This window comes from Oculina patagonica, chromosome 6 (genome assembly GCF_052425735.1).
Source record: "Oculina patagonica isolate OP01 chromosome 6, crgOcupat, whole genome shotgun sequence".
NCBI classification, from domain to species: Eukaryota; Metazoa; Cnidaria; class Anthozoa; order Scleractinia; family Oculinidae; genus Oculina; species Oculina patagonica.
Window position 1 is genome coordinate 32,067,680 of NC_135763.1, and position 26,710 is coordinate 32,094,389.

The window sequence follows — 26,710 nt, forward strand, 5'->3', positions numbered from 1 at the left end:
GATCATAGCGGTTCTGAAGGTATGAAATTATTGCGTAATTCATTTGGGAGAAGATGTCGTTCTGCAGAACGACATCCTATCTGCTAAAAGTTTCCCTAAAAATTAGATTCTGTATAGAGGAAAGATTTTTTCGTAGTTTTTCAAACTGAATGCGGTAAAATTTGGAATTGTTGCTGTGCAAGAAAATAATGCCGTAGTTAAGGAATTAATCAAATTATTTTTTTAATTAACAGGTTTTTTGTACGGCTTTTTTCTGAACAATATAGATCAAGGTTCTTTATAGAATGAAGCAGTTTTAGCCAATGATCATCTCGTATTTTCAATAAATGCAAATGCGCAAAACCATCTTTCATTCCACAGCTTCTAAGTACTGAGTGTGGATTGTAATGAACGTTATTGAAATACCAAAACGATGAGCATTTGCTTAGTTTTTGAGGACTTCATATCTAAATCTGTAATCTTTCCGCGTTTATTGGAACAAAGTCAACGACTTAGCGACTCAGTTCCGATTATCCGCTCTCAGCATCCAAGGAAATTTCATTATGTGACTGGAATTTCTTGGCGTTGAACAGATGCACAGATCTGAAAACGACTTCACACTGGGTCAGCTTTCGCTACGCTGTCTGATTGTTGTTCTAATATGTAGTCGTACTGTCAGGTGTACTGTGGTCTAGCCTTTCTGCCACACTTTATAAATAGCCGAGAAACCTTTAGTGGATTATTGTAGTCGTATTATTGCTCGCCAAAATTAATTTTATTTTCTTCAGGATACCGTTAGCAGATGAGAATGTACGAATATCATATTCTTTCAAAAAACTTAAAGTTATCTTTAATTAACTGTACGATACAAAATAAATTTTGCGGAGGCTTTCTCGGCAAGCTCGCGTATTAAAATAGTTACTTTTACGCTATAGCCCTTTTTGATACAATTAGAAATGTTATAAATGTTTAAAATTAGAAAATTAGAAATGGAAGCACATGTATTTGAGTAGCTGATCTGCAATCGCAATGAGGTCGTGAAAAAAATTTCGGTTATCCAAAACATAGACCACTCCTTTTCTAATGCTCTTATAATTTTATGATTTTAAGATGTTCCCAGTCACATCCGTTTGAAAATTGTCTAACAATTTGAGATGAAGATTTTGTTGTCGATAAGGAGTTCCAAAGATTAAAATTTGCCGCAAAAATTCCATCCCTCGTATCGTTGTGATCTTTGAGGAGGTCTGAATGAAAGCGATCTCTTTGTTGCATTTTAACGAGTCTCGCCTTTGGTATAAAACAATATGAGAGTCTAGATAAGAGACAACAATCGGCTCGTGTTTTGAGTTAAAGTTTCTGTACAGGGAAGTACGCGGTACGGGTCATTCCAATCTGCGTGTTAATTAGAGCCTGTTTAAATAGTTACTTTTAGTTTCAAGTTGAAGGTTACATTCGCTCCAAGGTGAAAGAGCTCATGATTATGCTTGCAACTTGCCCTTAAGGAGTTTCTGTAAACTGATCATAGCGGCTTCTAAGAGGGTCCTGAAGGGGGGGTACCAAATCCCATTTCCCAGCCTAAATTTTGCCCAAATCCCATTTCCCAGCCTATTTTTTGTCTAAATCCCAGTCCCAGCAGTGAAATTCCCAGTGCGTGGAAAATCTGGTCTCAAGCGCATGAAGTCAGTGTTGTTTTGATTGTCTTAAATGTAGTCCACTCGCTGAACTTACCCTTCGGTGCCCTATATAGGGGATTAACCCAGGCGCAGGAGTGCCAGTCCAGAAATAACTTGCATGCGCATGCTCAGAAATCCGTCGTCCCGCCCTCCCCCATCCCCCCTTAAAAAGGGGGGAAACCAAACCATATTCCACAGAACCTGACATGCACGCGTACAAATGATAAATTCAAAAATTAAGTATTTGTAGATTTAAGACCTATTCTTTTAATTATGACTTTAGACAAAGGTTAGGACATTTTTTCTTGCAGATTCGCACTTTGGTTGCATAGTTGAATTTTCATTTTAGCGAGCTATTTTTACCCTAGAGTGCACGTGCACATTACATGTAAGAAATGCTACACTTCTCTGTCGTTTTTGATTGGTTTGTTTTGAGCATGCACATACAAGTTATCCTGAACTCTCTCCTCTCGCTCCAGGGTTTTACCCCTTCATAGGGCGCAAAAGTGATAGTGAAGGGACTGGACTATCCAAAATCATGTTTTTGTTTCTGCAAGTTATTATCACAATTACTGTTGAGATCATCACTTAAGTTTCATTTGTTCACTTGTCTTGTAGAGAATTAGAAATTTTAGTAGCTTTAACTAAAACTATTAAGTTTTTATCTCTTACCTACCACTACCCTGACTGACAACAACTTACTATCACTTCTTTTGACTATTCCATTTGTGCCCATCCTCCATAGCTGTTCGGCTGGGTAACTTGATCACTTACATGGAAATTGATCGCCACTTGATGGACACTCGTGCAGTGCAGTGGTTTTGTTTTCAGCGTTTTAACTATTCTATGCTGGACTTAAAGAATATTACAGAGCGTAAAATATGTATGTTTATTGATTTACTGACACTCTTCCCATTCCCATTTTTTGCTTCTGAATCCCAGTCCCAATGACCCAAATTCCATTTTCCCAGTGAAACAATAGGCAAATCCCAGTCAAAATGGGCAAATCCCAGTTCCCATTTTACCCCTTCTACTGCTTCTTCCTTGAGTTGTTTTTGAGTTTCGGCAAGAGAGGATGGTTTCGGGATGAATTTAAGTCTCCCTGAAATTTTATACTGAAGGAAACATTTTTTTTGAGTAGTTTTTCACATAAATGTGGGGCAAAATTTGGAATTGTAGGTATGATGATAATAACTTGAGCCCACGCAGGAAAAATATCGAGAAGTCTCGTGATAAAGACAAGTTATTTTAAATCACATTTGTACATGATTGTTTTACAAAATCAGTTGATCTGGAGTCACAGTGCCACAGATCTATTTTCGGGCCGATCTCTTTTACAATTTTCACCACACAGGTAGGTTGAATGCATGGTGTGAACCTTTTACACTGTATCCCACAGCTAGTTATTTTTAACTGTAAACTGCTTTTAGTTTTCCCTTAAATATAACTCGGTTTTTTTTTTCTGTTGAGCGAGGTTAAATAGCTCCGGAAATACCAAACTTTAAGGTGTACTGTTTACGAACAGAAAGTTATGCCAAGTCAGTGAACTTGAGATAACTCGGCAGAAAATGGCTTGGATTTGATTTTTCTCCTATTTCTATTCCTTTTTCTCCTTAAACCTTTTTTTCTTGTAGTAAAAGCTAACATTAAACGCGAATTTCAACTGTTCAACTGTTCCGCTAAAACTATTTTAAGATTCCCCATGAAATCACCCAAACGACAATGAAAGGGCCGTCATCTAAACCACTAAGAGACAGATTTGCTGAAGAGGAAATCGAAAACTGCAAATCATTTCCTTTTAGTTGAATTTTCTACATTAAAAGTGGAGGTCCTTGTTACCTTAAACGGCTTGGCTATGCATTGTGGTTTTCTTAATAGCATAAATGAAGAGCATACCGTTATCAAAAGAGGGAAATTGTGTACCGTTATCACGATAAAAATAGCGGCGATTGAAGCATGAACGGAATTCACTGGCGGACATTGTAGTGCGTGAACGAAACCGGTGAAATGTCAAATTCGCCTCGTGTGCATTGAAGCTTAGTATGCAAACATTGGGAATAAAATGAGGCCATTCCATCTCAGTATCCTGGCAGGCTACAAAAAATATAAAACTGTTACAGAAGGGAGTGAGAACTGAACCACGCCAGTTTGGCTATGAAGTTGGCCGAGTACTAGTGCGCTACAAGAATTTGCCGAATGCGAGAATCTGTAAGGGCGAAATCTATAGTCCACAATCTGCTTTAGAGAGCATGTTTTAGCTGTTTTTTTAACACTGAAAAAGACGCTATTTTTTTCTTCAGTGTTTAAAATACAGCTAAAACAGCTCTCTAAAGCAGATCATGGACTATAGATTTCGCCCTTACAGATTCTCGCAATCGGCAATTTCTTGTAGCGCATTCTCGGCCAACTTCGTATTCAAGGTTATTTTTGAGGACTTCATTTATTCAGTGAACCAGCCACCTCTAAATGAGTTACGAGTGGCGCGCGCATCTTAATTCCCGACCCCTGCCCCCAGTGAAGAAGAAAATACTTGGGCGGTTCCCCCGTAATCTGTCTAACTCTTCTAAATCTTCTAGCATCCTAACCTTGTTGCTGTATAGCTCGATGTTATCTGTATGGTATTTCCCTACCTTGAAATAAACAAACAAATTTTCTTCACTCTAGGTAGTTCCGTATCGGTAAATGTTAAAAAATGTGGTCGTAAAATAACTCTTTCGAAATAATCTTTTCCGATACGTCATTGGATATCCCGCAGTGTACTTTCGAAAAAACTTTTCCAGCACGTCGTTATGGTAAAATAATGGATCAGACAAAGAACTTCAACCATATTACTTTCGCAATCAATCAGTCTGCGTTCCTCATAAAGGGCGTATAAAAATTTAAAACGAGCGCAGCTTAAAACGTTATCCTCTTCAGATTATCTGATATCCCCAACGATGAATATTTGTTATTGTTGTCGCAGAAAAACGTGCGGTCGACCACAAATTGGCTAAAAAATATTTAGCTAATCGATAAAGCTACTTTTGCCAGTTCTGCATTGTGGGGAGGCAACTGGCATAGAATGCAATCACTACTTTTGCTGGAAAAAAGCGTAGCACAGTTAAAAAAATAGAGCATATTTAAAATATGTTATGGTAATCTACATTATCTCGGGCTATGGGGAAAAGCTTAATCTTATAATAGCAGGCTATTAACGATTTCTAAGAACCTTAAGTACTTCATTATTACTCATTATCACCCCGTTGGCCAAGCTCTAGAGGCTTCCTTCAGCACACTTTTTTTAAGTTTCAGCGAATCACAGAAATCTAGCAACCATTGCTAATCAAAAGTATTTTCCCATAGCGAACGGTAATTTGTGTATTTGTGTTCCCTGCTACCAATAAACATAACCATTTGCGGGTAAGGGTTGCTTTGTCATTGTTTGCACAATGAAAAAACACTATTGAAGTTCCGGCCTCTCGAGATTGAAGGAAAACAAACTTACAAATGAGTGACGAAATTCAAGAGGGTAATACGAACAATGTTTTTTCCTTGTACAACAAACAAAAGTCAGCTAACGGAAAGCCATAGCTTTATTGAGTTTTATGACTTGTGCTTCTGTTTCGTTTCTCTATATATACACCAATGTCCCTTTACCAACATGTTTATTTGATGGCTTTGCATGTTGTGAACTTATTAAAAATTCCGCTACCTAGCAAACGCCTTACGCGTACAATCCGGATATGACGTCAGGTAACTGTTTATGTTGTGCAAAATCGACTTTACAGCCTTGTCATTTTGTAGTAAAGACGCTGATCAACTCTTATGTAACAGTTCCACTATTTCCCAGAATTACAAATCTTGGATTTTATCGCTGCAACTCAAATAGCTCGAACGTGCTTCTCCATATATTCGGCTGTGTTCAATTAGAAATCCCCGCGAGCTTTTGGCTTGGTTGACTGTTGTTGTTTCCAAACCCAGCTTGAGCTGCAGGCAATTTCTTTGCTTTCCCAGTAAAACGTGGCGAGTATCAGTTTCGATCTAGTTTAAATGTTATGAAAACTCTAAGTGTTTTAAAACATGTCGTGATCTAGTTAAACTGCTATTAAAAGACTAAAAACGTGTTGCGGTTTGCTCCTAGTTGACACATAACTTCAATAAAACGTGCCTTAAATGACAGCTTCGCGCATTTTTCATGTAGCTAAAACGGTGGGAAATAGGTCCAATTCACATTTGATATGAACTTAGAATGATGCCTTGATGTGACAATTAAATCTAGACATTCTTGTGAAGGAAGAGCATTATTTGGCACTTAAAATTCGTGTAGAAAAATTAAACTCTAGAAGTTTAGTGATCACAACATGCAGTTTATCTTTATCTTTATCAATGATCTTGACGTGAAATAAAGTAAACTTTTGACAAATTGTTGCGAGACAACTGTAGTGAACAAGCCAATGGAGAGTCACAACTGTCGGGACACTAAGCACAATTCCATGAGTTGACTGCTTGCCCCCTCCCCTTATTTTCCTCTGTTGAGCATTTCTTACACCAAGACAAGGAGATACATGTTTGTCAACATTGCTTGGGAAAGAGGGGGGAGGGGTAACAAGAGAAGAACAAGAGAGACAACAAGTTGAGTAATACCAAACATTATTTTGTATGAATAAAAAATTGCTTTAACAAGTGTCCCAACTACTTTTGACAAGCATTGAAGATCGCAAAAACTACAGTATTGCTGTTTTGTGGATCTTTCTAATGCTATTTTGAAAAAAAACAACTAACAAAAAAAATAGGCTAGAGTCTAATCACCAAGTTCAGTCTTCAGTCTAAATTAAAGTTGGAGCGATGTAAAATTAAAACTGCATAGTTTTAAACGCATTCTTTGACGTTTCCACGGTCGTTGCGTCTCCTGACGAGAAAGAAAATATACGATTGCGTAGCAACTATTACCAGATTGGCTCCTTTAATTTGCATGGCGTTACCTCAAGTTTCTTCGTATAATAAATCGTTTTTATTGTCGCCCTTTGACCCCTAAAAACGATTAGTACAAAATGAACGTTCTTCTGAAAATAAGTTAAATACCGCACTCTAATTGGATAATCCCGAACTCCACTTGTAATCGTATTTTCAAAAGATCTTAACATTTCCGCACGTCGGCATTTTCGGAAGAGTTATTTTTATCTTGCCTTCCTACGAACTTTTCAAGTAGAAAAAAATACTCAAGGCATATGTTAGTGCTTCAAAGTGAAGGAAAACTGGCCTCTGTTACGTCGTGTTCTTTTAATAAATATATGGAGACAAAACTGCCAATCAAAAGAACACATTCCTACACGTAGTCTCTCCTTGTGATTGTTTTCTTTGCGTGAGTAAGCTTGTTTACACTTGTGTGGTTGTCCTCCACGCTGTTCACCTCTTAATTAGTCTAGGTCAAGATTAAATGAAATCCTTTTCCGAATCATCTCCGATTCTGTTATGTGATAGGGTTTAAAACGTGCTTCCGCGAAGCAGTTCCAGCGATCGATGCATATGTTTACAAAATGCATCTAGCTACTGCCTCAAATACTGGAAAATCCTAGGATTTAAACTTTGTAACATTCAATCAGACAGGTTAGTTTTTGTGTCGGTATATTTATATTTTTAGATGATGCGATAATTGATGTTGCAAAAATGATTGTGATTTATGTAATGCCTCACATAAAACAATCTTTAATTAGTTAATTAATAAACACATATCTTGAACTTTTCAGTTCGAACTCGAAAATCAAGACAATATCCCCTACTTGATGATTTCTTAATTCTCAATACCTATTTCCTTTACAAGTCATTTTTATTGCAAGAGGAAATTAGGTACGTGTTGATGACTCTTCTTGAAGAGATCAATTATCTAGGATCCCGTGGGGGTGGGGGGAAAGGGGAGGGGCAACTCAAAAACATCTTATGCAGGGAGGCTCCGCCCCGAGGTCCAAACCCTTGCCCTTTTATATAACTTTTTTGACAGAAAAGGTTATACCTTTGATAGAAAATAGTGTTCCTTCAAAAATCTTCACTTAGGAATATTGGTACTGATTCTGCGTCTCTTTTCTTAAACCAACCGTTCGGTTGATCTGTTCAAGATATTTTGACTGGCCGTTTTTAAATACCCAAAAGGCAGTTTTTCCTATACCCTTTTCTATACTTCAACACTCGAAATCCTACCATTTTACATATATACCTCCCGGCCTTATTAAGACACCCCTTTCGGGGGGAGCCTCCCTTTAGTGTATAGGAAGGGCGGGTAGTACAGGGGGTACCCCCTGAATGTTTAACTCGTTTAAAAGCCACAGTATCGTTTAATCAGCTAAGGTCATTTCCCAGTTAATTGGACTGCTTGACAGCTGCACGCAACTTGAACTGCTAACAAATCCTTTGCAAATCAGATCAAGCTGAACTTATGAGACGTTTGATCCAATTTTGTTTTTGGTAATCAGTAATTGAGTTTAAGACTATTTCACAGACTTGTGACATCAATGAATGACATAGCACTTATATTTTTACTTTCGTATCTCAATACTTCTCTATCCTACAGTACAAGTTCTTTTTTTATATTTGTTATAAATTTAGTTAGGGGATCTCTACATGGGGGCTTAACTCATTGAGGGTCCTAGACCTACCTTTCAAATTTATTATGCAGAACGTTTATGGCATATATTTGAATGAAGTGTTATTACAGAACTAAACAGATAAATTATCTCATTCTGCTAAGGACTACATTATCGCAATATGAAATTTGTCACCGAAAATTGTCGAAAAAGCCTTGGTTGATGGTATCTGTGAATTTACGCTCAGAAACGTCTTTCTTTTCCAAATTTCAGTTTAGATTGAGTAACTGCTAGATAATAGCAGCCTGCTGTAGGTTGCTTGTTGTTTTGAACCCCCATTGTTCACGCCTTTTGCTCATGGTTTTGTGGTTGTCATCAGACCATTTTTAACTAGATACACAATTTCCTTTTAATTACATTTAGGCAATTAAAAGTTTAAATTTAGCTTTACAGTCAAGGTTGGCTATTTAAGTTTGTTATCACGGAAGGAAAGCTGTAAGTACTGGTGTATGTTAAGGTCGAGTTTGCCAAAAAGAGCGGCGCCATTTTCTGGAAGCAGTTGTGTCAGTCCTTATAAGGCAATTGTTTGAAACAATTAGCACTGCCCCAAACACGGTATATGCAATTCCAGTTGTAAAAATTCCTTCTATCAATTCCATGTAAGTACAGTCCCTTTAACTTTTCTCGATGAAATCTCTCATGGCCGCTTCCAATACAGCTGGTATGATTTTCCTTGAAAGAAAACCATCAAGTTAATCAGCGAAATCGGCTTCACACATAACAGAGAAAACAGGGTGGAGAGTGGAGCCTGAAGGCATCGCGTGAGTTCGCGTGTTATCTGATGATTTCTTGCTTATCATCTGGAATATTCAGTGCAATTTTAATTTTCTCTGGAAAGAACTAATTTGAGTTGGTGCCTTGACTTGATTAGTCTCGACTGCGCTTCATGATGCAACTGATAACCTGTTCCTCTCAGTGATCAGTTTTAATTAGATATATTTTTTAATAAATCATTTGCGCTCATGAACACGCAAACCTGTCAGGTTCACATGCTGGAGTTTACTGATTTAGTTATCAAAAAAACATGAGAAAGTTGCTTGTCAGTCTTTCTATGCCATCGAGAGTCATCTCTAACCCATTCATTACAACCCCAGAGAATGGGAGAAACTTTTTATAGTGGACAATACGGGGAGGCTAGTTCTCCGCCCAAAAGGGGTGCTTTTTTTTGGCTGGAGGTATCGCAGTAGTAGGCATCCGTCAATCCCGGAGGATGAAGGTTTTAGCGTTGTATTCGCAGCCACTGTCACTTTCGGATCAATGACGAACTGGTAGATTAAAAGTTAAGGGTTTGGGAATTAGGGAGTAGCCTCCCCCGTATAAAATATTTTGCGCGATGAGCTTACGAAAAAAAGCCCGATGTGAAGTTCATACATTTAAAAATGCCATGAAAAAGATAACCCTGCTGGAATAAAACCGAAAATAAAAGGAACTGCAGTCATTTTAAAGAGAAACGTTGCTATTCATGACCGTAAAGACTTAAGGACCCTTACATGAAAGACTTACTTTAACTCGACGTTGCCGCCATCTTGGATTGTTCGGACGCGACCAGCCAGCGGCGCCATCGACTGGGACCTAGTGTTCGGAAAACGTTCGTCAACGATCGGAAGGTTACAGTGGCTGCGAATACTACGATAAAACTTTCATCTACAATGTCTCTGTGTGCATAGTGCGAATCAGGTTTTAAACTTCCAAAGTAAACGAAGAAACTCATCAACACGCTGTCCAAACCAGGAGTCCATGTTTCTATGAGTCCTGTTTACCGTTCTCATTTGAAAATATTCTGTCTGATCCTTTTGTCCTACCAAACGGTACAAAATTAAACGCTCTACTATATGCCGACGATTTAATTATTTTATCACGTTCCAAAACAGGTTTGCAAAACTGTCTTAACACATTAGACACATACTGCAACACGTGGATGTTGAGCGTAAATCCCCAAAAAACCAAGATAATGGTTTTTCAAAAACGTGCGAAAAAATGTACTGAACATGTATTTTACATAGGAAATCAAACAATTGATGTTGTACAAGATTACACTTATTTAGGAACCAAAATATCTTCTACAGGAAATTTTAAAATCTCACTTGATCACCTAAAAGAAAAAGGACTTCATGCACTTTTTAGTTTGAGACGACACACAAATTTTAGTAGATTGAAACCTTCTCTTGCCTGTAAAATCTTTGATGCAATGATATCTCCAATTCTGCTCTATAATAGTGAAATTTGGGGTGGTTATGTAAAATCTGATTTTAAGGCCTGGGATGGTTCACAAATTGAAAGAACACATCTACAGTTTTGTAAACGCTATCTTGAAGTCAGTAATAAGGCTTCTAATGTTGCATGTAGAGCTGAGCTTGGTCGATTTCCTCTCCTTATCACCATTAATCAAAGAATCCTCAACTATTTGATATATCTCCAAGAAAAGCAACCGGATTCTTTTGTTAGACAGTCTTTTTTAATTTCATTAGAACTTCGCACCGCTGGTAAAAATAGTTTTTACTCTAATCTTATGAAGATATCCGAATATTTTAATTTTGGTAATTTTAATCCTGATTTAGTAGACACCGCAAAAGTGACAATGTTTCTGCAGTTAATGAAACAGAAATATATTTCGTATTGGCAGCATACTCTACAGCATTCTCAAAAACTAGAATTTTATAGATTTTTTAAGAACGAATATGCTACCTCCAATTATCTAGAGTTAACTAGGAGAGTTTCTGGTAGGAGAACATTAGCTAAATTACGAATTAGCAATCATAAGTTAATGATCGAACTAGGCAGATATAACAATACGCCCAGACATAATAGGCTCTGCCCGGTCTGTGATTGTAATAAAACCAAAGATGAAATTCATTTTCTCTTTTTTTGTTCCAAATATGCAACAATAAGAGATAACTTTTACAAGACAATACGGCCTATCATCTTAAATGTCAGCCAACTACCAGTGCCTGACTTGATTTTAGAATTAATGAATTCTCCCGATCGTTTTGTGACCATGCAATTGATTAAATTTATATCATCTTGTTTTGATTTACGTAACAAAATACTATCAATGTAATTAATTTTATATGAATCATTTTTGTTTTTTACTATATATTATTATTTTATTATTTTTATTATTATTATTACTAAATAAGTTTACGCTTTTGCAATATTGTAACAAATTTACAGTCATGCAAATAAAGCTTGTTGTTGTTGTTGTTGTTTCCTAAAACAACTTCATCCGTTAACTGATCATAGAGCTCGAGGTTAAGGTATGAGATTATTGCGTAATTGATTTGGAGGAAGATATCGTTCTACAGAACTTATCTTTGCTAATTCCTTAAGTTTCAGGAAAGCAAGTCAGTAAAAAACCTCCCTAAAAGAATAGATTCTGTAGAAGAAAGATCTTTCTATCAGTAGTTTTTAAACATTGCGGTGAAATTTGGAATTATTGTTGGTATTGAAGAAAACTGAATGCCGTAGTTAAGGAATTAATCAAATTATTTTTTTAATTAACAGGTTTTTTGTACGGCTTGTTTCTGAACAATATAAAGCACGGTTCTTTATAGAATAGAGCAGTTTTAGCCAATGAACATCTCGTATTTTCAATATATGCAAAATCATCTTTCATTCCATAGCTTCTAAGTACTGAGTGTAGATTGTAATGAACGTTATTGAAATACCAAAAAGATGAGCATTTGCTAAGTTTTTGAGGACTTCATATCTAAATCTATAATCCTTCGTTTATTAGCGACTCAGTGCCGATTATCCGCTCTCAGCAGTACGAAGATAATTTCATAATGACTAGAATTTTTTGGTTTTGAAACGATGCCCGGATCTGAAAACGACTTAACACTGGGTCACCTTTCACTATGCTGTCTGACTGTTGTTTTAATATATAGTCGTACTATTGTCTAGCTTTTTTTTTCTGCCATAAACAGCAGAGAAACCTTTAGTCGGCGCGTGTTATTGCCCCCCTATATTTATTGCCAGGATACCGTTAGCGGAATAGAATGTATGAATACCATAGTCCTTCAAAAACTTAAAAAAATGTTTCCTTCAGAATATAATATCAGGGAGACTACACTGACTGACTTAATCAGTTTTGCACAACAAAATCTTCCCACTAAAGAATGGGTATATGTTTTCAGGTTTATAGTCCTAGTTGCAAACATGATCATGTACTCTTGCTCCTTAGAGCAAATGTAATATATCTTCAACTTGAAACTAAAAGTATCCATAAAAACAGGCTTTAATTAAATACTACACGCAGACTTTGTGACCCGAGCGTTGTACTTCCCTGTACAGAAACTTTAACTCAACACACGAGCCGATTGTTGTCTCTTATCTAGACTTTCATATTTTTTCATACCAAATTAAAGGCGAGACTCGCTAAAATGCCATAAAGAGATCGCTTACATTCAGACCTCCTCAAAGATCACAACGATACGAGGGATGGAATTTTTGCGGCAAATTGTAATCTTTGGAACTCCTTATCGACAACAAAATCTTCATCTCAAATTGTTAGACAATTTACAAACGGATGTGACTGGGAACATCTTAAAATCATAAAATTATAAGAGCATTAGAAAAGGCCGGAGTGGTCTATGTTTTGGATAAGCAACATTTTTTTCACGACCTCAAGGCAACTGCAGATTAGCTACTCGAATACATGTGCTAACATTTCTAAATTTCTAATTGTAAACATTTCTAACAATTTTCTCAAAAAAGGCTATAGCGTAAAAGTCTGAAAAGTTACTATTTGAATACGCAAGCTTGTTGAAAAAGGCGCAAAATTTTTGTATCGTACATAAAACTGCATAACACACAGTTTTCGTAGCAGATATAAAGATAACTTTCCGGTAGTTATTCCATAATGTGCGGCAAAATCTGGAATTGTTTTTATGATGATAATTTGAGCCCACGCAGGAAAAATAGTGCTAAGTCTCGTGATAAAGACGAGTTATTTTAAATCACATTGTACATGATTATTTTACAAAATAAGTTGATCTGGAGTCAAAGTGTACCAGATCTATTTTCGGGCCGATCTCTTTTTACAATTTTCACCACACAAGAAGGTTGAATGCATGGTGTGAACCTTTTACACTGTATCCCACAGCTAGTTATTTTTAACTGTAAACTGATTTTAGATTATCCATAAATATAACTCGTTTTTTTTCTGTTGAGCGAGGTTAAACAGCTCCAGAAATACCAAAACTTTAAGGTGCACTGTTCACTAACAGAAACTTATGCCGAGTCAGTGAGATTGAGGGCGAGTCAGTGTACGTGAGATGAATCGGCTCGGCTTTAGAATTGGTTTTTCTCCTATCTTTAACCTTTTTTATTTCTTGCAGTAAAAAGCTAATATTAAACACGAATTTCAACTGTTCAACTGTTCCGCTAAAACTATTTCAAGATTCCTCATGAAATAACCCAAAAGACAATGAAAGGGCTGTCATCTAAATCACTAAGAGACAGATTTTCTAAAGAGGAAATCAAGAACTGCAAATCATTTCCTTTTAGTCGAATTGTCTACATTAAAAGTAGTAGAGCTCCTTGTTACCTTAAACGGCTTGGTCATGCATTGTGGTTTCCTTAGCATAAGTGAAGAGCATACCGTTATCAAAAGAGGGAAATTGTGTACCGTTAACTCGTTATCACGGTAAAAATAGCGGCGAGAAAAACATGAACGGAGTTCATTGGCGGACATTGTAGTGCGTGAATTAAACCCGCGAAATGACAAATTTACCTCGCGTGCATTGTAGCCAACAAACTCTGGGACTAAAATGAGATGATTTATTTTCAACATCCTGGCATGTTACAAAGACAATATATTGTTACGGAAGGGAGCACGAACTGAACCATGTCAGCTTGAATACGAAGTTCGCTCCGCCGGAATGCGCTACAAGAAACGGCCAAATGCGAAATCTGTAAGGGCGGAATTTATAGTCCATGATCTCCTTTAGAGAGTATGTTTTAGCTGTATTATAAACACTGAAGGAGACGTTACTTTTAAAATTTCCAATGGAAGAACTTAAGAAAAGCTAGGTTTATTTGGGAGATTTCATTTATGCAGTATATAAGCAAAAATAATTATTATTCAGCCATCTCTAAATGAGTGAGTGGCGCGCGCTTCTTTCTCCCCCTCCCCCCTAGGTGAAGTAGCAAATACTTGGGCGGTTCCCAATTAATCTGTCTAACTATTCTAAATCGTATAACATCCTAACCTTGTTGTTGTATAGCTCGGTTATCTCTATGGTATTTCCCTACCTTGTAATAAACAAACAAATTTTCTCACAAGAATCCGCTTTTCATTAACGTTATTGGGTATCCCTCAGTGTGCTTTCAAAACATCTTTTCCAGCACGTCGTAATGAATGAATCAGCCAAAGAACTTCAATCATATCACTTTCGCAATCAATCAGTCTGCGTTCCTCGTAAAGGGCGTATAAAACATAAATATATATATATATAAAACGAGCACAGCTTAAAACGTTATCCTCTTCAGATTATCTAAAATCCCCAACGATGAATATTTGTTATTGTTGTTGCAGAAAAACGTGCGGTAGACCACAAATTGGCTAAAAATTATTTAGCTAATTGATAAAGCGACTTTTGCCAGTGTTTCGTTGTGGGGAGGCAACTGGCATAGAATGCAATTATTTTCTTTGCTGGAAAAAAGAGCTACACAGAAAAAGAATAGAACATATTTAAAATATGTTATGGTAATCTACATTATCTCGGGCTAGGGGAAAAAACTTAATCTTATAATGGCAGGCTATTAACGATTTCTAAGAACCTTAAGTACTTCTTTATTACTCATTATCACCCCGTTGGCCAAGCTCTAGAGGCTTCCTTCAGCACACTTTTCAGTTTACGTTTCAGCGCATCACAGAAATCAATGCAAGCATTGCTAATCAAGAGTATTTTTCCATAGCGAACGGTAATTTGTGTATTTGTGTTCCCTGCTACCAGAAACTGCTACCAAATTAAACCTTACCATCCATGGGTGAGGGTGCTTTGTCATTGTTTGTACAAGGAAAAAACAAGCTCCGGCCTCTTGAGATTGAAGAAAAACAAACTTACAAATGAGTGACGGAATTCAAGAGGGTAATACGAACAATGTTTTTTCCTTCTAAAACAAACAAAAGTCAGCTATCGAAAGGGATAACTTTATTGAGTTTTTGTCTTATGCTTCTGTTTGGTTCTTCTATATTCACCGATGGTACCTTTAAAAACATGTTAATTTTGATCATTAGGATGGTTTTGCATGTTGTGAAGTCTGTAAACCCGCTACCTAGCCTGAATTTCAGACATCCACAGAGGGATGTCTGAAATTCAGGCTACCCGCTACGTAGCATCCAAAAAATTGGAGGCAAGCAAACGCCTTACGCGTGTAATCCGGATATGACGTCAGATAACGGACCATGTTGCGCAAAGATCGACTTTACAGCCTTTTCACTTTGTTTGTAGAATTTTGTAAAGACGTCAGATCAACTCTTATGTAACAGTCTCACTACTTCCTAGAATTAGAAAAACATGGATTTTATCGCTGGAACTCAAATAGCTTGGACGTGCTTTTCCATATATTCGGCTGCGCTCAATTAGAAATCCCCGCGAGCTTTTGGCTTGGTTGACCGTTGTTGTTTCCAAACCCGGCTTGAAGCTGCGGCAGGCAATTTCTTTGCTTTCCCAGTAAAACGTGACGAGCATATCCAGTTTCGATGGATGCTCCCTGTTGGACATCTCTTTAATTTAATTGAAAAGCGGGACTATCAAAGTCGGCGCTCAGTTGTCGGTGAAATTTTGTTCTCATTGAGTTTCATTGCAACCTTCGGCAATGAAAAATCACTAACATCAATACAAATGTTGTTTATTAGTTGTGGTCGTCTTTATTTCGTCTTAACGTCGCCAGATGTGGTTAAAAGAAACGACATCGTAAACACCTCGCTTTTAACCACTAGTTTAAATGTTATGAAAACTCCAGCTAAGTGTTTTTTAACATGTCGTGATCTAGTTAAACTGTTTAAACTAAAAACGTGTTGCGGTTAGCTCCTAGTTGACACATAACTTCAATAAAACGTGCTCAAAATGACAGCTTGGTGCATTTCATGAAGCTAAAACGGTGAGAAAATATTTGGCCAAATTCACATTTGATATAATCGTGAAACGATGCCTTTATGTGACAATGAAATATATAGTGAAGGCTGGCCTTTATTTGTAGTGGAAATTTGTGTTCAAAGATGAAACTCTACCAGTACATTATTTCAGTAAACGTTTATTTATCTCCATCAACGATCTTGACGTGCATTAAAGTAAACTTTTAACCAATTTACTACAAAACAACTGTGGAAACATACATGATACACTGCGCGTCCAAATGAAGTTTTATATCGATCATGTTACGCGCGTTGAAACCTTAAAAGAGCCGGCCCAACCTGGTAGCTAAATTACTCAATAGCTTTGACATATTACTTCTAGACTTTGATACATAGTGAAACTCGCGCGTTTGTTGACACGCGAATTGATAGCTAAAAAACTACATTCCTTCGATAGTCTTCTCATATCTTAGTTCTTAAAAAACGTCAACAAGAACTGATTTAACGGCTGTAGAAAGAATGTCGCAATGTCTGAAACTACTTGTTACAATTTTAAAGTGGTCTGCACATTCAAAACGACACTTGAATTTCCTGTTTCATTTAGAACACTGATTAAGGTTTTGGTTACCTATTCTTAATTGAATTTAAGATAAACGGAAAGGATACCTAAAAATTTTGTTAGTCGATCTTTCTGCTAAAGGATTTGTTTCGCTATAAATAGACTATTTTTCTTGTAGTTTAATCTTCGCGTCGAAAGCTAAAGTTGATGACAAAAAGGTTAGCCTTGGACCGCCTGTAGGGTGGAAATTCTACGCTACGTTTTCTTTACCTCTTATCAAAGTTCTGCAAGAATCTGTCCATGTTATGGAGAAAAAGATTAAAATACCAAATTCCTGGTGTGGGTTGGAATTCTCGTCAACTAAAAATAGAGGTATTAATCATATTTTTTGTCTAATCGCATTCTTGAGTTTCCACTAAGGCATTGCATGTTGAAAACCGACTTCCAAATGCGAGAAAAATAAATTGCGAGTGTGTTTAGACCATTGAAAAATGAGGAACGAGCGAAGTCAAGTTGTGCGATGTTAAAACGGATTATATTTGTTGGATTAAGAAATTTCACAACAAAAATTGTACACGACGTCATGACGTAATGCTCGCGTGATTATTGCAATTATAACACGTCGGGGCATTTAATTAAACTGAATTGTCCGCCTTTCCGCGCGGTGTGGTCAGAAAAACGCGCGCTTCAAAAACGGCGCAGAATCCTTCTGCTTATTGGCTATAAATAAACTTTGTTCAGGGCACATAACTTTGCACGTTCCAGCTTCAACATATCGACAGACATTTTGCAGTGCGGTAGAATTGTCTTTGACGATCACGCTTATAGCTTCTCAATTATTTTGTCAACGAAAAGTAGGTTATATGATGTTTTGATATGTTTTAAGTCTGCCAGATTTTGGAGATGATTTAATAGCTGAGCGTCCCGCAGGGTTGAAAGTGGCTGGGGGCATGCGAGAAACAGACTAGACAAATATTGCGTTGAGTGGATGTTGTAACACGAAACGGGGCACTTCGCCTCATGCAAGTGCGATAAGAAGATCAGGTCACAGACCAACAAGAGGGTATAAATTGCGCTGCGCTGGTCTCCTGTTCAAATATCACAGCTTTGCGTCAGATCAGATAATTGAAATCGCACGAGCGAGAAAAACAGACTAGTAGTTATCAACTCTGAGATAATATCAGTATTTGACCGGCTTTTGATTACTTCAGTGCTGACTTTACTCGACGTCTCATAGGTCGCGACATCTCTCAGATACCAAAGAACATGGAGAAAGGAACACAAATCATCGTGATTGTTTTATTAGTGGTTGTTTGTGCCCTGTTGTCTGTGAGCGAAACAAGAAGCATTGCATCGTTGAAGGTGAGTCAGACAAGCTTAAATATTTCCGTATATTTGTACAAAACTATCGTTTGAAGGTAATTTAGCTAATAAGCATTTTGGTCAACAAGTGAATGCAGAACAAGTACAAGTAATTTCTTACTCGAAAGTCGTCTGCGTATTGAGGAAGTCAGCATTTTACACCTCGTTCGCTTGTACTGTTTCCTTAGAAGAAGTAGCCGGATTGAACTCAAGAATAGGATATTTAGTACGTAATCATGTACATCGTTGCATCGGTTCTATCGACGAGATTCTTCGAAAAAGTGAGTAAGAACTCTTAATATAGCAATGCGCAATTCGAACCAAAATTATTGCGTCAACATTGACCCACAAAACTCACCGGACATTCGAGAGGAAAAGGCATGAAAAATATTGTCTGCGATCGTTATTCGATCAAAGAGCGCAAAAATGCCAAGTTAAATTCTAGCCAATTCTTTTCTTGTCGCAAAACAAACTACGCAGACCTTGGACGGAATTAGTACGGATAAACAAGGATAACCCGCTTAGTTGATATTAAGTGTCGCATTTTGGTCCATTTTATCTGTTCCTAATGAGACGTCATGCGTTATTTTCGGGCGTATTTTCATAGTGGGAGATTGAACTGACCCCATGTTTCACCGGAAGAGCTCTGTTACGGATGCATCAGCTATAGTCAAGTACCTGTAGTTATGACTAAAGTGAACGCTAAAAATCTTGAATTTCCAAGTTTCGTTTTATTCGAGTCTTTGACTGTTCTAACGAAACTGTGAAACTAACAGAGGTTATTTCGTCTGCAAAATCGTCGTTAAAGCCTAAGAACTCTTGGTTTTACATGAGGCAGATTCCCCGGGGGCAGTTTCTCAGAAATTAGGGCAAACAAGAGAAAATTCACTGCAAACTGCAACGCGGGCGCGCGCCTTTCTCACAAATTTTAATCATACTGTGTGTTCGTTTTTTCTTGATCATTGCCCAATTGGCCTAGTTCGTGGACACATACCGGTGCTAAGTGGCGAATCATTTTTTGCGGTTTGTTCCTACAAGCATTAAACTAATATTGAAATTCTACTCCGTGTCATTCGTCAGAGGGAAAGAATTCAATCTCGATCAATTTTTGCAAAGTGGACTTTTGGAACTCGCAATTTGTCACACGTGTTGAAAAGATGTTGCAGTGCTTGCGACAAAAATATCATCGCTCGTCAAAGGAACGGAAAATACTCGTCAAATTTCGAATAAGCAACAAATTTCTTAATTCAAAACTAGCAGCTCAGCAGGAATTAAGGCTTGATAGTACGGACTGAAATAAGCGAGCAGAAATCGCGGTTATTTACTAACTGCCCAGTCAACACTTAAATTAGCTCGTGAAATAGCTGTTAGGGAATTCAAGATTTTATCTGGGCTCGCGTGTGACCGGCGGACATGAGGAAATGAGATTATACCAATACACCCACACATTCAATTCTCGTAGCGTAATCATCGCCAATGTTTTCCCAAGTGTTTTCCTCGTGGAAATCCATATACGGTAATCAGTACAGTAATCATTTACGCTGAGTATTTTCCCAGATGATTATTATTTTTCTTTCTTTTTTCGCCGCAAAGTCCGCGGGAATCTTCGCACTTTTCGTACGACAGAACATCTGGTTTTGTAAACAGACTAGTTTTCCAGATTTTTCCATGGGCCATCGACATCGCAAAGACTTTAGAACTTAGGTACTTACAGTAAACATTAAGAAGGAAAAAGTATGTTTTGCAAAACTCTTTGCAAACTTTTTTCTTCATACCCGAAACTTAGCAAAAAAGGCAGGTTTCTACTTAAAACATACTTAAAGTATAACGATTTGTATTTATATTTTATAGTAATAGTTGAAATGCCTTGCTAAAAATGTCAATTTATACCATCTGGAAAGTCAAGATAACAATTGAATTAAATGTTCATTTCATTACGAGATTATTCCTCGGAATCTAATAATTTTAAAGAATATTTTAAACTCATCAAGTTCATTAATGAAAATAACTGCTATTGACATTTTATCGTCGCTAAACGCTTTCAGATGTTCACGTTATTTTAATTGTCCTTTCTGATTGCTCATATTTCTTTTGTCTTTGAAGTCAAGTTATTGTTATTGCGAGACAATACCGTCAAGTTGATAATTTTCTACATTCCTGTTAGCTAGCTGTGTGTGTTCAACAATGTCAGGCCTACACAAGGAAATGCTAGAAAGTGACGTTTTTTATTGGGTGTTTTATTGGTTTTATTTATTTATTCATTTTTCTTTCTCTGAGAAATTAGCTTCTCTTATAGTTACTCTTGAATTTGAGGTTTAAATAAAGGTGATGTATGTGTGTTTGCCAGACGACTTCCAGAAAGTTCGCGCATTTAAAGAGCAAACTTTGTTTTGAATACCAAAGCTTCCAAAAATTACAAAACAACTTTCAAAAGGGATGGATTTTCAATGTTTTGACGATGATATTGCTCAGATTAGAAATGGCAAAAAATGTTTCATCTACATTTCAAATCGGTTATATAATAAGGGAAGCGAATAGTCCTTCTAAAATGTTTCAAATCGATGAAAGCTACAAGATGCACGTGTTTTTATAACATAACTGAGTAGATTTGGGGGGGGGGGGGTACTCAAAAAAGTTTTATACGGGGAGGCTCCGCCCCAAGTGCTAACCCCTTACCCCCTTTTATATACCATTTTTGACAGAAATTGTACCCCTTTTGTATACCTTTAACTGAAAAAAGGTATCCCTTTCATATACCTAAGAGACATGGCGTGGACTTAAAATAGGACGTTTTCTTGTCATTTTTTTGTAGGGCTTAATAAATTAAAATAATACAGCCATAAATTGCGTCTGTTCGAAATATTTTAATTCAAGGCCCTTTTAAATAGCCAAATGACAGATTTCCATACCCTTTCATATACTTAAACTCGTGAAAACCCTACCCTTTTATATACCTGAAGCCTGAAAAAGGTACCCCTTTCGGGCGGAGCCTCCCCGTATAGGCCATTATAGGGAGTACCCCCCCCCCCCCCCAGGGTAGATTGGTTTTGAGACATGCTGTTTTGTGGCTGTTGTCGCGAACAACTAAAGATATGGGCGCTGAATAAATAGTGCCAAGATAGAATGTAAACAAACTAAGCATGGATGACCATGAAAATATCAGACGTGTTGGCGGGCAGCCATACATTCATGGCACTGTTTTGATTCTGGGTCATAAATGAAGTGGATTTAACTTTTAATCCTTATACCTGTGGTATTTCAAGAAGCAAGGTTCGGGTATATCCTAATATGGCCAAATAATTCACAGCTCGAAAAATAGCTTGTTTTTATTTTATTTTTTTTTTCACGCGACACAGTGAACCTTCCAAGTGCGTCAAAAGGCGTCTACATGTGTTGTCCGTTTCTCTCCCTGAGAATTTATGTTCGGCTGTCCAACCTCGTTCCCAGGGCTTTTCCCTTGGTGATTTTCCCGCCCGTTCCAAATCACCAAGGGAAAAGCCCTGGGAACGAGGTTGTCGGCTGTCAAAATTGAACAAGTATAGTAGCAAAGAACAGACATAGAATGGAAAACTGTTGAAAATTCTCGTGTTTGTGAATCTAAACTCGTGTGGGAAGTGTAACATGATTGACAGCTACCGCAGTTTTCGCACATGCAATTCCTCCTTGTACATGCTCTTGTAGCAGCGCACGTGCAAAGTGCACGTGCTCAATGGAGTTCTTTTGTTCGGCATTGAATTTTAAACGCAGAGAATGGTTTAAGCTGAGGCCTTGGTGTGCGAAATTAAATGGGACAGTGTGCGGGACGGGACAAAATACCGTACAACACGAGAATAAACCAGTTCTTTGAGGTTCACATTTGAGTTGCCAATCAAACCTATTTTGAAGACAGTTTTTGACCGTCACAAAGAACGGTCTTCTAATAATGGTCAACCAACAGAAATAGTTGAATACCTTCTGTTAGCAAATTCCTTGCAAATGTCACTCAGCATGCGTAACTAAACGTGCTTTGTAATTTTATTTTCCTAACAGCACAAAATCAAGAAGAGATCGTTGTACGAGGAAACATGCCCGCCGCCATACATCATTGAAGTAACAGAACAGTGTAACGATTCTTGTCTGGATGACGACTACTGCGTTGGAAACCAAATGTGTTGTTTTGACGGCTGCTCGTATGTGTGCATGGACCCTGTACCATCAGAAGCAGGTAACGTCAACGTGCTACATGCCAAGATTATAGTTTTCTTGTTTGACGCACGCAACATTTTGGCGCCAAATATTTCGCGCCATTTTCTGGCACGGGGCTCACGTGCCAGGTAAGAAACAGATCGTGATTGGCCGGACCATAGCTTTCTTGTTGGACGCACGCAACATTTTGGCGCCAAATATTTCGCGCCATTTTCTGGCATGGGGCTCACGTGCCAGGTGAGAAACAGATCGTGATTGGCCGGACCATAGCTTTCTTGTTGGACGCACGCAACATTTTGGCGCCAAATATTTCGCGCCATTTTCTAGCACGGGGCTCACGTGCCAGGTGAGAAACAGATTGTGATTGGCCGGACTATTCGGGTTTTCAGTGGAATCCCGATTTTTCTAACCTCTACTGTTAATGTAACTTGGTTCAAAAAATTGAGAGTTTGAGAAATTGGAGGTAAACCTTTTCTTTTAGACTGAGTAAAGCAAATCCAACGGTAAATAATTTTGGTTCGGGGTCACGCTGTATTGATTACTGCGAGCGATTTTTCACACAGTTTAACTTGAATGCAGTGTTCTCGGGAAGGAATCACACGGACTGAGTGCCTATTTTTGTTGCCCATGTACTGAAGCATAGCGGATGTCTCGCTTGTTGGACAAAGATGGGAATATTCTTTGGGCTAACGCTATTTTTTTCTATTTTCTCTTATCACTAGTTATTGACTGGATTGATCAAGACAAGACTATCTCAGGTGAGTTGTGGGATATTTCGCTCAGAGTCGTTTACGTCCACAGACTTAAAAACTTGGACCACTCTGTACACGTACAGCATAGAAACAATACAGCCAATAGCGTGACCTAAAGCAATTTATTATTCCTCTACAGAATTAAAGAATGAAGAATTAGAGGTTGTAACTCCTGTCGTAGAAGAACTAGGTAAGTTGACTGAAATAATTCTTTTCTTCTACCTTTACCTTGAGTCCCCTTTTTCTGATGGATAATAAATTATGGTTTACTCTTGTGTAATATTTGCTGGGACGTGTTCCATAACAATCTGTTCATTTTCTCCCGTTTGACCCTTTTCGCTTCACAATTTTATATTAGAGTTTTAAGATAACTTAAAAGGATTCACTTTTGTCCTAAACGTTTAAGATCGCTAAGAACAGCGAAACGCGCGCTGAAGGCCAGTGTCCGAGTAAGCCTGGACCCAAGGAGCTCTATTCATTGTTTTGGCTTTTTCTTCCCACCCTCCACCTCATTCTAGGTTAGGTTTGTAAAATAACGCCTATTCTTATTTCTTGTAGGGTGTTATTATCATGGTATGATGTTAAACGACGGAGAGAGGATCCCTCTTGGCTGCAAATTATGGTGAGATACCAAGTAATTTTGTTTTTCAATCTTCACGAAGAGCAACGTTGAACGAAATCATTTTTTGTTGGGATCTGACTTCTTTTTGTTTGATTATTTACAGCTCTTGTTTCAATGGGAACCTGATGTGTGACGTTTCAAACTGCAACAAAGGTAAGAAAGACAAACGTCTCAGACTGCTTTACCCTTCTGCCCCCCCCCCCCTCCTTCCTAAAAAATAAAACCGACATTCGACTAGAATAATGAAAATTTGTTATTGTAAGACATTTTGTTGATAACTTAGCAAGTTCTCATACCTGACAATAAAAGAAATGAAAGGCAACTAGTAAGGAGATTTGAAATTTTGAGATTGGTACTGGAACAGGGTACAACAAATAGGAATGGACGCCTTATTTTTAGCTACATGAAGTAAAAGGCCTTCATTGACATTGTTTTCCTTTTTGATATAGAATACCAAGCCCGCCTCGCTTTAGAGCGCAGCGGCTCGGGGTCTGGAGACGATGAAGATGATGACGACGATGACGAGGCTAGAGGTGAAGGATCTGGGGACGACAACTGGTATCCAATAGACGGCGTGAAAGGAAAAGAGGATTTCATTCCTTTTGAGGAATTTGAAAAGAAAGAAAATAACGGCGTTGAGGTGAAAGAGGAATTTATTCCATTTGACGAACACAACAGCAATATTGAACAAAGTGGCGACGAAGACAAGCACAGTGACATAGACAGAGGAGAAAATTTTATTCCATTTGATGAAGAAACGAACAACGAGCAGAGCGGGGATAACGCCGCTTTCTTTGCTAGAAGAAGGCTTAAGTAAAGACCCCCTCTCCCTGGACTTGTCACACAATCTATATCAATGTGTCACACAAGTAGCGACCCGTCACCAGTCAAAAATAACCATCAACCAGTGTCTACCGTGACGCGATAACCCAGTTGTTTTATAACTCATTAAACACACAGAGGAGTGCGTGACCCCTAATGTCACGACAAACATGACTTCTAGCCACAGTTTTATTAAAATAAAATCTGTAATCGAAGTAGTAAGGAAACGTAAGTTACGTCACGCCATGTAAAATGAATAATTGCGTGCGAATTCCTTAAGCGAATGTACATATTCTAAAGAAAACGTAAATTACTGAGTTTGCGGCGTATCGCATATTTATCACTAGAACATTTTTCAGACATTGTTACAGTCAGAATTAAAACTATAGATTTAATCTGCATACTTATTGAGATGTACATATAAAGTATTCATATCGATCGTAGTTTGGTTGTACTCGTTCACACACCTAACCAGTAAGAACGATACTTAATAAAGAAATAACTAATTCTAAATCTTTCTCTTTTTAGTATACAGTTGGTGCGTACCTTTCGTGACGTGAAGCGACCCGTTCCCCTCCTCCACCCCCAGCATTTTGCCTGCTTCCTGCCAAATTTCGCCGATACCACCAACACTGTGTTTGTTTCTCTGTTCCGTGATGTTTCCTTGTTACTCCCGTTTGGAAATAAACAGTAAATTAAAGCAGTTTTTTTTTTCTCAGTATTTGGTGAATGGGTCTTTAAAAAAAAAAAAAACAGTGAGACTAAGAAAGTTATCTGCACGCAGTTTCCAAAGGTTTTCTTTCGAGATTTCGTCTGGCACAAATTAAGCACACTACTTACAATACTACAGTCAACTCTCTCTAAGACAGACACCGTCGGGACCGGCCCCAACTGTCCGTCTTAGAGAGGTGTCCGCCTTATAGAGAGTCGAGGTAACGTGACACCAGAAATTTTGAGATTATAAAGCTAAACGGCTATGCATAACGAATACACGTCTGTTAGAAGTCGCTTACTTTAGCAAAACCTATAAAGTGGAACAAAAATAATATCAGAAATTCGACTCGTTTGTTCATTACAAACGGCAATACTGTAAGTAGAAAACTACCTCTTTGGTGCCCATATGCTTACGCAGAGAAGTAATACGTTATAGCGGATTGTTTTTGGGAAGTTTGGTATTCTAAAGGCGCTGACTTACTATGCTATATGTCGATAGCAAGTTTTGAAGTATTATTCCCTAAAAAATAACTTTTTGTGCGTGTCCGTTGGCGGTTTCAAAGTGTCCGTTGTCCGTCTTAGAGAGGTGTCCGTTTTACAGAGAGTTTTGTAAAATGACTGAAAAACGGCAGGGACCATCACCAGGTGTCCGTCTTATGGAGGTGTCCGCCTTATAGAGGTATCCGTTACGAGATAGTTAACTGTAATCCAAATTGAACACAACCTTCTGATCATAATTCGTCAAGGGTTCGATTCTCCGCGCACCATTTCGCCTACCTACAAGTCATTTCCTTGCCGAGAGCTTTTCCTCTCGCGCTGTTGGAAAGGCTACCCAGGCAACCCTTCAATTCTGCCAGCTTTTCCTTCAGTCAAGCCACAAACAAGAGAAAAATACCAGAAAAGCAAACTTATGCAAATATCTACGTTTCGAATTTGAATATGCACTGCATTCACATACATTTCCTGTAGCGATAACTAACAGCCACACCAAAAGCTTATTATAGGCCCCGCCTTATGTTTTGATACTGCTTGTGCTTCCGTCGCAAAATGATAAATTTCGGATATTACTTTGAAAAGTCCTCGCATTTTGACACGGACTTTCGGTAAAAGATGACATGTCAAAAGCCTTGCACTTGTTAGTCTGCTTAAATTTAAAAAAAGACGCCAAGAAAGCTATTAAACTAAATTACAATTAAAATTTGTTATAATTCTCCAAACAGAGTACTACGAGTACTACTTACATGATTTCTTCTTTTTGTGAAACAACATTTCTCCAATTTTTTGGGAAGACTAACTATAAATATAAGAAAATCCCAACTGGTGGAAGGCTACCCAGCCGGTTTGA

General features: G+C 37.8%; 1 protein-coding gene across 3 annotated transcripts; it reads left to right on the forward strand.

The window, feature by feature from the left end:
- On the forward strand, window positions 1-25,164 carry LOC144658309 (uncharacterized). 3 transcript variants are annotated; one of them, XM_078518722.1, is made up of 9 exons: window positions 9,890-10,022; window positions 11,472-11,523; window positions 18,146-18,270; window positions 22,300-22,474; window positions 23,178-23,213; window positions 23,347-23,397; window positions 23,766-23,829; window positions 23,933-23,982; window positions 24,279-25,164. In XM_078518722.1, the coding sequence occupies exons 3-9, from the start codon at window positions 18,175-18,177 to the stop codon at window positions 24,644-24,646; spliced, it is 840 nt and encodes a 279-aa protein (XP_078374848.1). In that variant the 5' UTR covers window positions 9,890-10,022; window positions 11,472-11,523; window positions 18,146-18,174; the 3' UTR covers window positions 24,647-25,164. The 3 variants fall into 3 exon arrangements, with proteins under 3 accessions (XP_078374850.1, XP_078374849.1, XP_078374848.1); XM_078518724.1 differs by lacking the exons at window positions 9,890-10,022; window positions 11,472-11,523 and adding an exon at window positions 1-19; XM_078518723.1 differs by lacking the exons at window positions 9,890-10,022; window positions 11,472-11,523 and adding an exon at window positions 7,145-7,238.
- Window positions 25,165-26,710: the final 1,546 nt, after the last annotated feature.